The sequence below is a fragment of the Zerene cesonia genome, chromosome 10 (genome assembly GCF_012273895.1).
Source record: "Zerene cesonia ecotype Mississippi chromosome 10, Zerene_cesonia_1.1, whole genome shotgun sequence".
Taxonomy (NCBI): domain Eukaryota; kingdom Metazoa; phylum Arthropoda; class Insecta; order Lepidoptera; family Pieridae; genus Zerene; species Zerene cesonia.
The window spans coordinates 3,543,256-3,557,544 of record NC_052111.1 but is presented as its reverse complement, the minus strand read 5'-3'; the positions used below and the strand labels follow the sequence as shown (position 1 = coordinate 3,557,544).

General features: G+C 33.9%; 1 protein-coding gene across 1 annotated transcript; it reads left to right on the top strand.

Annotated features, from left to right (window-relative positions):
- Positions 1–1,687: 1,687 nt before the first annotated feature.
- On the top strand, positions 1,688–14,289 carry LOC119829353 (delta and Notch-like epidermal growth factor-related receptor; the record flags this gene model as incomplete). The annotated part of the gene is made up of 12 exons (XM_038351821.1): positions 1,688–1,783; positions 2,495–3,092; positions 4,433–4,623; positions 4,738–4,910; positions 6,227–6,345; positions 6,416–6,569; positions 8,424–8,675; positions 11,451–11,593; positions 11,976–12,098; positions 12,574–12,676; positions 13,505–13,680; positions 14,137–14,289. Coding segments are annotated over exons 2-12 (2,109 nt in total), but the record flags the coding sequence as incomplete, so codon positions are not given.

The window sequence follows — 14,289 nt, the reverse complement described above, 5'->3', positions numbered from 1 at the left end:
GATCGCGATTCACAAAGTAGGCTAGTATAATCTAGTTTATGAGCGCGCATGTGTATATTTCATTGTATGACATACAAATGAATCTTTGGAACGCTCACTGTCGCTGACATATTTTTCTTAACGGCTATTATTCTGCGGTTGAGGATTGTATTCTACATTTCGCGAAGAAATCTTCAAGTTAAATAAGTCAGGGGAAATTCTAACGTGATTCCATCCTTGTCGATGTAACAGCTGAGAGGTCCTAATAGCTTTTATAATTTATAGCTGAGATTATTCGCATATCATTTGTCGGCACGCAGCCTAAGGACGATTTATTGGAGCGAAGCCAGCGTTTGTGAAAGTGTTTCAAAATAGCGAAACTTCAATATTTTCGAGTGAATATCGGTGGTGGATTTGTGTTGAAATAAAAGTCGTCAGTTAGGGGTTTGGCACGAGGCCAAATGATGAAACCGATACGTAGACGCCACCCCTCTCCCTATTCTAAATTAACTATTACGTAACTCATAAATATTTTAAATACATATTTCCATACTAACTACCTCAGGATAATGTCTCGCTTATGTTTACGATGCTACAGCGAGCATTATGGAAGTTGATTTTAGCTTAAATGTGTGGATTAACAACTGCTTCCAAATTTATAAGTGCGTTGGTGATGTTGTAAATTTGTAGACAATATAGGTACTTTTGTTATTGGATATCGAGTATGTCGGTGTGCTCACGCGGTATTAAAAATTATTTATTTAAAGTCTGATTTTTAAATCCTTTATTTATTTATTTTAATAAGCTATTCGCCCAATAAAGAATTACACAATAATATAAGAATGTTATCTGGAAAATTGTCAAGAAACGAACATCAGGATACATTTTTGAAACGGTTTTTAATATGATATTCGTCGAATCAGGAGAATGAAGAAGGAAAGAGGATTAAAAGCAACAAAAACAGTACTTAAAAATGTTTTCAATTCGATAGATTATATAGATACCTAATAAGCTTTTAAATTTTTAATATATTTTTCAAGTGAAGTCCAATATAGTTATTGAAGTAATAATAAATGAATAAGTAATACCACAATTAACATTTAAGTGTAACTTTAATAATTACATAACATTTCAATAAATTATGATTTTTCATCAGGATAAACAAAAAATATATTTTATCTTTCACATCACAATTTTAATTTATCACTTTCAACATAAGTGCGCAAAGTTGAAATTGTGGTCGTTAAAGTACCAATGGTCTGGTTAAATACAATTATTGTACTTCTCCAAAACATTAGAAACTCGAACGAAGTTGAATATGCAAATATTTCATCAAAGTTATTCCGTGTATTGAAAATGCCGATTACACAAAGTTTTCAATTAAACAAGTTTAAAGTATGCCCAAATCCCAAACGTGCACAAATCGAATATAATTTAATTAGAATCTTCTACGTTAATAATATTTGAATACCTTCATTGGAATACTCATTCATAAAAATAATAATTGCACAAGGATAGTTGGGTCCGTAAAGGAAATCATTGACATAACAAGCGCAGAATAAAATTACTGAAGATACAGATGTGTAGAAGCGTAGGGTGCGCAAGTGAGGCGGGGGTTGCGGGGCGGACTGCCCTCAGTTCCACGGAGGCTGCGAGGCTCGACGCCGCCCGCCCTGTTGCGAAACCAGCCAAAACATTGAACCAATTGTTTTTATGCAAAACATACGTTTTATGCGATGAATACAAACACGTGAATTTATTCAGCGGCAGAAGCGAGGTTTGTGGAGAGACTCGGCTTGATTAAGTAAGTGCTATTTATATTTCATTATCATTACTGATAATTTTTTGTGTGATTTGTTTTTGATTAAGAATAGGCTAATTATTATTATGAATATTCTATTAAGCAAAGCCGAATGAGGGACTAATTTGTTTATATGTATTATTTGAGTTAGTTTGGAAAACTGAAACTTTTTAATGAACACTTCTAATTTTGAAGGTAAATAAACAATGCGTTATGTATTATGTATGTGAATGATATTAAATATAAATATTTTTTACATTTCCTGTAACTGTAAAAAACTGTAAAAAAACCTCTCCAAAATTTGTAAACTTTCTTATAAGATGTCATTCAGATTGGGGAGCATGAATCCTTATCGTAAGGACTACAGCTTGTCCAATTATAGAGCTTTTTACTGAAAAGTGGCCGCTCTCGCAACTGAAATAATAAGAGCTTTGGGGTCACCTTTTAGAAACTTCGCGCAAGAGGTCCTTATCCTTAAGGACCTCTTTAGAAGCTCTGGAGATATTTATAACTCGTAAAAGAAAATTACGCTATATTATCTAGATAGACCATCGTAATTTATACTTTCAATTAGGTATATTTATTTATATTCACACAATTTTTTAACCGTTAGGTGTTTTGTGTATATATAAATAGCATAATATTTAAAATTAAATTACATAATTAAAATAAATAATTAAATAGTATAATGCGTAATTTTACATTGTTCGACAGGTAAACCTATTTTTGGGTGAACATTTAGCCAAAGAGTGCCAAAATAACAAAGTAGACGTTAAAAGGAATTACCATAATGACGCAGATCTATTTACGAGCCTGTGTATTACGTGGCTCGTCCTTGGTGCCAACATTTATTGCCGTTATCATATATCTCTCAATGTGTACTTGCCAAACAACCTTCGCACCTAAATATCATACAAAAACAACATCGCAAAGCCTACGTGAATCGCCTACTCCCATTATCTCGTCGACCACGCTAAGAACGAAGCCATTAACATCAACAGAAGGCCCGACCACCATTACTTTAACAACAAAGGGGAGCGTTAAAACAACAAAGCCTTACGAGGCTACCGAGAGGCCGAGTGCCGCCGCCCGCAATTCAATGGTTGCAGCGGACGTGAGCACAAAAGGGCTGGTGAAAAGTGCAAGAAGGCAAAAGTTAAACACTACTTCAAGTGCACTCGGAAGCGCAGTGCATTCCTCGTCTCGGCTTCAAGATCGCTTGGGGGCAATAGATTGCGATCTGCCCGTCTTGCCGAGGGAGTCGCGACTGTGGAGAGGAAATGAAACGCATGAGTTGAATTTGCCTTTAACGGTAAGTTAAATTATGCTTTATTTTGATGTTTCTATTTAGTAGTGTAGTTAGCAACGTCAATTTAAACGATATTTTTCGTTCGTTCGTTTCGTTTTTAAGCAAGTGTATCAATAGGTGAATGCTTGAGATGGGTTCTATGAAGAATGTCTTTGCTCCTTACAGCGTATGATCATAGATAGAAAATATGCATAGACAAATGTTTAACGATGTCTTCTGTCTTATCTGGTCTTCAATAAACCTTAATAGTTCTTTTTTATTTTGTATATTAAAGGATAATCAAGAAGTCTACTTACTCAAACGGCTTCTAATGAATTGTAGGTATTTTGTAATAAGTTGTTTTTTTATGAAATGGCAATTTTTGGTAAATAAGCCCGCTAATTGTACACAAAAATTACTTGTCCTTTTTCACTTATTTCGTGTACAATAAAGTATAAATAAATTAGTAAAAATTATACATGATAATAAAGTGTACGTACATTATTGGTATCTATTTGGTTTAATACTTAGATATTTTATTAAATAGGCGCTACTATACTTTTAATTTACTTCCAAAGATAATTATGTACTTAAGTTTGGTGAATAAGAAATAATTTATGATTTACGATGTTAGATGACATCATGGTAGTACATGTAGTAGAGATAGGGGAGCATGACATTTAATTTATAGTAGTGATGGTAACTTGCATCTGTAGGAACAAAATTTTAACTAAGTACGAGTATGAGTTTTATCTCTTACCCTGCGGGCAAATATAATATACCAAGAAAACTTGATCGCGACGAGAGTAAAGAGCATTGCGAGGTCAAATATATAAACCATAAATCGTCTTTCGCTAGAGAAAACAGAGGAAAAGGTTTCTTGGTTCAGTAATTTTGCTCCTTTATTATTCTCGAAGATGTTCCCACGGGCTACATCATTTTGTATTTATTTGGAAAAGGATACAGCTGTTTGTGAAATTGATATTTTAGTGTTCCCAATTTATAAATAACGATAACGATTAGGCTTCTAAATCTTATGCTTGTTTGCGCTAAAAAAATTGCAAGAAACATTCCTGCATGTTTTTTAGCGCAACTTTAACTTTTCGTTACTTACTTAGTACTTATAGTTTAATTGTTTACCTAATTGATATTAGTGATAAAGTTAAAAAAACTATTGAAGTAAATGGTTAAGATTATTTATTCAATATAATCAAAAGAGATAAACACACTAAAAATTATCACAGCAAAATTTCGGGTCAGCGTATTCTAGTTTATTAAATGTTTCCATTGCGAATATACCATCTAGTTAAGTAGGTGTAATTATATATTAATATATGTGTGAATTTACCGCGTGGGTAACGGAGGAGTGCGCGGGAGGGCGGTTCGGGGGCGACGAGGATTGCCCTCAGGTCATCGTGTCATGGGAGGGCTCCGCCGATATACAGAGTGGAGACATCCTTATCGTCCGCATCTCCGACGCTTTATTGCTCGACCGCACCGGCCATGTTGAAACCAAGAACGAATCTATCGACACGAACTCTTCGCTCGCAGAAAGGTCAGTGTATATTTAACTTGACCTATATTTGCAAGTGATCCTTATAATACGTTAGCATAGAAGTGGTCGATAGGGTTCATTGAGCATTCTGTTTCTACGAGGGTTGTTTTTCAGGGCACATCACACGCTTCTCCAGCCAGCTGTGTATCAGGTGACGCGGCAAGGGCACGAACATTGTGATGTTTCTGATGGGATGTTACTTGACATCAATCCCTTGGATGAACATGATACTAAGATTTTCACCCTTTACGACAAAGATTTAACTGATGGTGTTAATTTGCTTATAGGTACTTAACATGTTGGTATTTAATAATACATCTCAATCTGGAATTAAATGTAAAATCATGTCAGGACCAAGAGTTTTTAACTTTCGCACAAGAAATTAGTTTATTATATATTTTGTTTCTTTATTATGGAAATAAAATGCTTTATTTACTTAAATTCATTAATAAAAATAACATAAATATAAAGGCACGTTAAACGAATATTTTTGAATGGAATTAAGTTACAACTGGTTTGGAAACAACATCGTCAAATAAGTGTATATATATTTAAGCATATTTTTTAATGGCATTCCACCCATCATAATGATGTACGTTTTTACTAAAAAACTTTAATAGTAGTAGAGGAGCCTAAGAGGGGATTTTGGGATTTACTCGAGCGCATCAGATTTTTATAAGGTAACCTATTGCTAAGTACCTCCAACAAGTATGAGCAGTTAATATTGGTGGGTGGGCTCACTGGAGCCGCAGGAAATTTTTAAAATATCGATAATTGTCTAAGGCTACGCTCTAATCGTCAGATTAGCGAAATTTGGACTTCTTGTGTTGTAATTAACCTCTATATCGTCATTATGGGACGCGCTCGAGACATATTCTTTATAAATTTTACCGTTTCTTCATAGCCACGAAATTGCCACATAAATCGTAAGAATAATGTATACTTTATATCAGTGATATGCTAGAGAATTAAAAATATCAAAATCTAACGTACTTGAGTATTTCCATACCGTCGTTTTTTTTAAAAAAAGCCTTTATCCACCGCTAAAATTAAAAAGATTATAGGACTTTTTTTTCTTATGCGGGATACAGGCCATTAATATATGCTTTCCTGCGTAGGTAACTAGTCTCAATCGAGTCGCCACCGGAGCCATGAATTGGTCAGGCCATGATTATGGCAGCAAGATATTTTTTTGTCATAAAGTTACATTCATCAATAATAAAAACCTTCATAATTTGTTATTTATGTGTATAATAAGTTTTTATAAATACTACTCCATATAAATGATCAATTATTTTTCTTTTTATTTTTACAATGACTACAAGCTGGTATAAGAAATCCTTGAAATTCATACAAATTTATACGATTTGTAAAACTCGTATATTTGCGTGACTTGCGTAGTTTTAGTGGGCTCTGGAGTAGTAAAACGAACGTTTCGACGTGGAATGGTAGGAAGAACGTTTATGCGTGACGTGAAGCATTCTAAAAGCCTGTAATGACGTTATATTGTACGTTTTTGATAGCATTATAGCGTCATTATCTGTTAGATACTAGCAGTGAATGCAATTCTTATCACATTCATGTAACAATAAAAATTTTACAGTTGTGTCCGAGAACTGGGGGTCACAATGCGTCCGCTTGAAAGTGACGGTCAAGTCAGATAACTGCGGCGAGTCTCAGGATTGTTCTGGGAAAGGAGTATGTTACACAAATGTATCTATGGTAGGACATTTTATATGATAATCTTTTTACATTTTCCGTGAAAACGTATGTAAACAAACCTTAATTATAGGAAGGTTACGAATGTCAGTGTTGCCCTGGATATATGGGTCCGCATTGTGAAGACATGGATGCCTGCAATCCATCACCCTGTTTGAATAATGGCATATGTGTGGACCTCACGCAATCTCTCAATGGAGCCAACTATCACTGCCTTTGTCCATACGGTATGTATTATTACCCGACTGACTAAAGGAGAGTGGAAAGTGATTTTCGACATGTATGTATGTATGAATGTGACTGAAAGTATGTCCATTACTTTGGTATGCCCTACAACTTAAACTATTGGACGAATTTTGGCATATGAGGTAGGTATCTATCGTTGTAATCATTATAATAGTGGTTGACTTTAACGCTCGTAATTGAAGCTGTAAATAATATTACGTAACGTATGTACTATACAAGTATGGTTGATTTTGTTTGAAAAAATTATTTTCTAGAAAAATCTGTTTCTCTTATTTGGTTGTTTTCGCTATAGGTACAAAAATTATCTCTCTGTCATCGCATATCGGCTCAAGTTTAAGCGATAAAGCGACCTTCTGTACCTTGTACATTTATTATTTCTATTTTTATTTATGTAGCGATATGGATCTTGTCAATCTTTTTCAATTCGAAGCTTTTCTTTTGACCTTAAGTCAAACGCTTATGCAGCACTGTATCAACAAGAAAATACTAAGATTAAGCCGGGATTAAAATTTGCCGGAGGTGGGTGAAGCAATAAATTTCTGTTTATATCGCGGGTTCGCTTTGAACCGCGCCGAATATAAATTACATTTTTCGGTCAATTAAATTCCAATGTGACGTAATCTGCAACCGTATGCGAACCGCGTTGTTGCGTAACATTTCAACCTGCTTTGCGGTACCCGTAAAAGGTATTCAAATGCGGACAAACATTTTCAGCCCTCAAAACCTTAGATATCGATAGATATCCATTATTCATTGAATTTACATTCCTTCTTGAAATAATTGTTAGTGCAAAATCCAATTGGATTTTAAGGTTTAAATGTTTCCTCAAAAAGTTGACAAAGCATGCGAATCATATCTCCATTATCATTAATGGTATGTTTTTAAGCAAGGTCGCGAATTTATTACGAAGTACATAACTATATTATAAAGCCTATGCTTCAAGAGTTTATACCTACAGCTATAACCTATAACATCCGTCACAAAATCATTAATTAGCATTCATAAAATATACATATTTTGGTCATTTCATATTAAGAAGTCATAAAAATGGATGAAATGACGCTGTTGATGAATATTGTATTATTGTAGTTTTTTAACAATTAAGATGCGTTTATATTAATTAATGGTAAATATATCTCATTGTTTTGTAGATTTTTTGTCATGCTCATGACTGCTCTTATGTGAACGTATGATACTTATTAATTATTGTACCATTACACATACCATTGTGTCGAAAGCAAAAACTTCGAGACTGATTAAATGAAACCTTGGCATTTATCCTTATTGGACGACTCTTACGGTTATTAATACAAATCCAACCGAAGTGTTGGTAATTCATTGGCGTTTATAGTAAGGGATTCATAAATAATTCTAACCATGTTTTAATATAAATAGTACTCACTATTATAATGTTTTAAGAACGTAACGTAAAAACCTAACGAAATAAATTTTAATTGTGGTCGCATAATTATAAAGTTTTATGTATCTAATTAAATTGCTTATAAAAAAAAATTGAATATTTTCCAAAATTTATGCTATGTTTAAGTATTAATATTTAAAATACTAATGCTTACAAATAATACGTAGATTTTAGGATATTGAAAGTTTATTATGCCTTTATTGAGATTGCGATTAAAAAGATTACTGTAGCGTTTGGGGTCCTGGATATATATTGAAGTTCGCAAGTAATTCCAGTATAAATTAGTAAACACGCTCCATTTACATAAAACATAATTAGCGAAACGTGGATGCTCTCCATACTCACTCCTTGGGGGAATACGGGAGTGCTATTATATTTTAATTAATTTAATACGGAAACCCTGCTTGAAACACAGGTTTTACCGGGCGGAAGTGTGAAAAAGATCCATGCTTTTCATCGCCGTGTGTGAACGGTGGATCGTGTATGAGCATGGCAATGAACGGTTCGACAACTTTCCATTGTGCTTGTACGGAAGAGTGGACGGGCACACACTGCGAGCTGCCGGCGACCGGCGGTGCCTGCGCTGATAAGCCCTGCGGCAAAGGCATCTGCGTGGAGCAAACCGACGATGACAGCGGACCGAACTTCCGATGCTTCTGCGAGCCTGGTACGTTATTTGTTTAACAACTATTGGAAAAGTTGTGTTATTTATTTATTTAAGTGTTTTATATCTTCAACATTTTATAGCTTTAACATATTAACTACTGATGAGGAAAGTGGAAATATTCAGGCAAGTTATTAATGTTTTATTTGAAAATAATAATTCATGACACACTTAGGCCTTGCGTAAAGATTCGAGTTTATTCATTGTTGCTATAAAAATACAATCCATAAAGCTCTGGTTCCTTTCAATAAATAAACAGACGTAGAAATTGACCGGAGCAAATGTTGAAGCTTATACAAGAACAGAATTAGCTGCATTTGTGTGGAGGGATACAATAAGGGTTAAACAAAATTTCAATAGATGCATTGTTATATATTTGTAGCAAAAGTAATTTAAGTTTACCGTATATCTTCAAAGTAGTGGTGGCTCAGTGGTGAGAACCTCGGACTTCAAAATCGATAAGTCGGGGTTCGAGACCGGGCGAGCGCGCAGGAAATAAATTGATTTTTCAATTTATCTGCGCATGTGGATAACATCACCACTGCTTAAACGGTGAAGGAAAACATCGTGAGGAAACCGGCATGTCCAAGAATCAAAAAGTTCGACGACATGTGACATCTGCCAACCCGCACTTGGCCAGTGTGGTGGATTATGGCCTGAACCCTCATAGGAGGCCTGTGTCCCAGCAGTGGGAACATATATGGGCTGATGATGATGATGATGATGATGTATATCTTCAAAACGCAAAGTTTATGTGTGGATAAAAATGTCTTAGTATATAGTATATAAACCCTCATAAAATGAAGGTATATCATGTGGTTTGCAATAAATTATAAAGTTTCCAATAGTGAGCGTCATAAACATTAAATTAATTATATGAAAATTAAAACATATATTTTACTTCATAAGCTAAGTGTTATCTACATTTATACACATTCTAATTTGTCACTTTATCGTTATTTTAAAAATGCCTCATTCGCTCAAACGAGAGCAGTAAGTTCTATGTAAGAAAATATAATCCGATATAGTAGGAATATCTCGCCAAATCAATATTTAGCGTGAGAGTCTTATTGCATTTTGGCATGATGCCATTTTTATCTCATGCGTTTGTTTTGTGCCAGGACAAAATCAACTATGTTCAACAAAGATGTCTTTGACAGAAGGATGAAATGAAAAAGAATCTCTTTCATATTCATGCAAATAAAAGGATAAGAAATTCATTTCTCTTTGCCACGACGGCGTAAAAGCTCATATTTTGTAATCCTTCGAATTTGGCGTGGGTACATAAAGTCGTAAATTAGATATTGCGAAAACGGGTGACAGGCGACAAATTGGCATTTCTAGTTTGGCAATGTTTCAGGATAACATATTTCTTTGCAATTTTTTTAGAGGAAACCTATTGTGTGCACTCTCTAGGGAAGAAATAAATCAGATGAAAAATATATTCCGACCTAATTTAATGCTGACTTTATTCGCTTATTATTAAGATTTTGAGTATGGCCTTTATAAAAATAACTTGTGATTTAAAGAGATATCTTAGTGAGTGCCGAGCACGTTAATTATAAATATAACGCATGACACTTTTTTGTAATACAAATATCGTTTAATGTTAACCCAAGAAATACCGTAGATTCAGTTGGGTAGGTATAATATCTCCCTATTTTAAATAATGCTTCTTTTCACCTTTTTTAGGTTAGGAAGTATAAATTGAACACAATTAGTTTTATATTATCAGACATTTAATTTAATAGTTTGCAAGCCGTAAACGAGCTTTCAATTTCAATAAAAAGTAAAAAAAAGGTACAGTTCCTATCTGCTACTAGCAGCTCTCCGACAGAATAGCTTATAACTATTCAAGGACCTCTAGAAAAGTCACAAAATTGTCTTATAATATACATTCAATAAAAAAAGGAAACTTTAGCATAGTACCACCTAAACCCAAGCTCTAATAAAAATAGTATTTACGTATTACAAACTTCTCTTTCATATTTATAATCTCTGGTTTAGATTTTAAACTGGTATTTACATTGGATTACGAATTCTAAGCTCAATTACTTGCGTGTTCCATTGTGCCCTTTGTAGGAGAACCTAGATTCTTGAAATAATAAGCGATAAAAAACGCAAATAATTATTTTCTTTTTCAATCATTTTTCGTTGCAAAATTACGAACAATTTCTTTCGCTTGAGCTATAAGCCTCTGTAATATTCGCAGTCTGTTATATAGATTAAATGTGCGAAATCACTGATTCACGAATTTAAAGCTCTCCCTTTCCTTTAAATATATGTCGTTAACATCGTCTAAGTACTGTTGAGCTGATACATTTTAAGCTGTCATTTTCTTGTATATTTTACAGGTTTGTTGGTATCTATTATGGAGCTATCAAAACAACAAAACCTATAACGAATGATTCATCGAAACATATTTGTTTAAATTGATGTATAGATTAAACTATGTATAGACTAACTCATATTTGTAATTTGCATATAAACTCTTACTTTACCAACCAAGAATTTAATATAATGAATAAAAATTATAAAACAAAAATAATTGTGTGTTAGTAATTGTGTGTAACTACACTGGAACGCTTTGAACGTTTTTACGTTACGGATTAAAATACGCTGCTTTATTTTGGTTTTTTCGTGGGTCAGGCCGGGCGGAGTGGCTAGTATTTCATAACCCCGTTATTGTGTAAACATGCATACAAACGTAAATCTAATAAATTCTCTTTCATTTATTTGAAATACAAGGAAATCAATTAAAAGGATCTAATTTCATAGGGTATACCGGAGACAGATGCGAACTAGAGTATAATGAGTGCGAATCGTCGCCGTGCGTGAACGGAGGCACTTGCACTGATCGAGTCGGAGGCTTCACTTGTGCCTGCGACCGAGGCTACACCGGACCTACATGCCAGTTTAAGGTAGTCTTTTTAAATGCTTACTATTGATGATTATTTGTGTATGATGGTTTACGTTCGTAATGTCAATTTAGGAGATATGTTTATTATTCTCCTAATTTAAAGGGGCAAGGCCACTATACTACTGTTTAGGTAGGTACCGATAAAGTTATATATACGTATGGAATTAAATTAATAAATTTATAATGTTATTTTTACTGGCAGATGCCGTCCGCATAATTTAACAGAAGAAACTTTGTGTCTTTTATGTGCTTCATATGCTTATTATAATAAAATATATAAATATTTTGGATAGATTGAAACGCTGATACTACAACGAGACTTCAATTTTATGTATTTGCATAAATAGTAGAAAAGAATCTTATATTTGGATTGGATTTTTCAGGTGGACCTCTGTGCACCGAACCCCTGTTCGGAGCAGCGATACTGCGTGGACCACGGCAACAGCTACGCCTGCGAGTGTCCCCGCGGTTTCGTTGGTGACGAATGCCATATTCCAGCTACATCTGTGAGTATAATCCAAATAAAACTGTGCTGTATTTCATTTCATGATACGCTAATGTGTTAAGAGTAACATATAACTTTATTAATATAAAGTATATATAAGGGCTAATACCCTTCTGAACATAAAACTGACAGTTTATTTTGGCGCCAAAATGTTGAGATAGATTTTATAAATTAAATTATAAAATAAATAATAATTAAAAAATAAATTAAATTCTCACAATATTTAAAATCAAATTATACTCTAAGTTGTGCTAAAGAAATGTTTATAAAAAAAAACTTAAAAAAACAATCCCTTGTTGTATTGGGGTAATAATTTTTTTGAGTGATATTGCATATTTCTTTTTTACTATTATGAATATGCTTAGGGTGATATAGTCGATACATTGTTCACATCACTCCCTGTAAGTTCTCAAATTAAAGAATATTTTTAATTTTAAGTAGCATCAGAACTTATGAAAAATACTGCTTTTTTTCAGATATGCGATAACAACCCTTGTGCCCATGGCGGAACGTGCTGGAGTGGTGTGGACTCGTTCTATTGCTCTTGCAGACCGGGATATACCGGAAGATTGTGCGAAGGTAATTCTTACAAATAAATACACAAAACATCTTGATTGCAACGGACATATGCAAAACATACGCTCTTATTTCCGTACTTCGTAATGTAAAAAGTAATAAGTCTCCTTGATCATTTTAGATAACTTGCATTTTTCAGAGTGGGATCTCTTTGTTGTAAAAGTTATTTCATTAGAAGTTGTGTTTGTATTTACAATAATACTTAAATGTCCAATGTGTAAAATAATAATTAAAAAATGCTCCTAATTATTTAAAAAATATATATTAACTCTGATTAACAATTTTATCTTAAATTTATTTGTATACATATTTGTTTTCTGTCTCTTTTTATTTTATTATTTTTTTTAATTTTAATTTATGTATACTTTCTTACTTTTAGTTTTTGAACGAATTCATATCTTTTTACTAATGCACATATGTATCTAAAATTATATTTATTTAATTTATATGTACTTATGTATGTTATATAATACGTTTATATGAATATATTCATGTATTTATATACTTCAAACCTACCTCCTCCTTTATATATTACTTTTTCACAGTTGGTTGCCTGGAAGAGATCACTCTTTAGTGATATTGCCGCCCGCTGTGCTGGTTTAGTTTTAAGACATTTATTTTAAGGATGCGTTGTGTATGCCAGCACAACAAAGTGTAAATAAATAAATAAATAAATATATATATTAGACGGACATTTCATAAATAACTCCTTGCAGTTTATTTCGTAGAATTTGGAAACATTATTTTTATCTTCTGCTGTGAAACAAAAGTAGAAATATATAGGTAATCAATTATAAAATATATTATGTATGTATTAATTACAAATTTCAGAAGATTTCATTCTGGAGCCAGTGATCGACGGCGAAGGAGATGTGGACACGGAGACTCGCGGAACTGGATCAGTGCGCGTGATGCGGCTCCCGCTGGGCCTGTACCACGATCGCCTTCACAATGTATACATAGCGGCCGGCACCCTGGGAGCAGCGATAGCTATCGTGGGAGTCGTGGTAAGTCGGAGTGTCTTGGTACCAGGGATGAATGCACACTTATATCAGTAATGGAGTGCAGTTGGTGACATGGTCGCCTTCACAACGCAGCTGGTATGTAGCTAGGTGATTTCTAGTAAAAAAAAATTTACCTGTCTTTTATTATAATCGACTGCAGTGTTTATATAATAAAAGTCTTATTTCAAAAGGCTCCCTGGTAGAGGTGGCTTTGAGCCATAAGGCCGCCATTTGTACAATAAATAATAAATTAATAGTAACTTAATTAATCGTGGCATCGTCTTCTATATTGTGTCTTTACTTAGCGTATCCAACTTATACATGTAGAAGATGTATATGATAGGTTTATAAAAACTATATACTTAACGCAAAGTTCTAATCGGAATGTTTCATCAGTGTTTAAATTGTACTAAAAATGATTCTCACTTTGATACACTCATAAAAGGGCATAATTTCCAGGTAACAGCATGCCACTGTCGCGTAAACAAAACCTACTCCCGTCTTCTATCCGGGCTCTCAGCGCGGGTCACAGAAGCGGGTCCCCCCCACCACTGGCTGCAAGACAAACGGGAGCCCAACCCCGCCCCCTTCCAACCCCCCACTTCCTTCGAC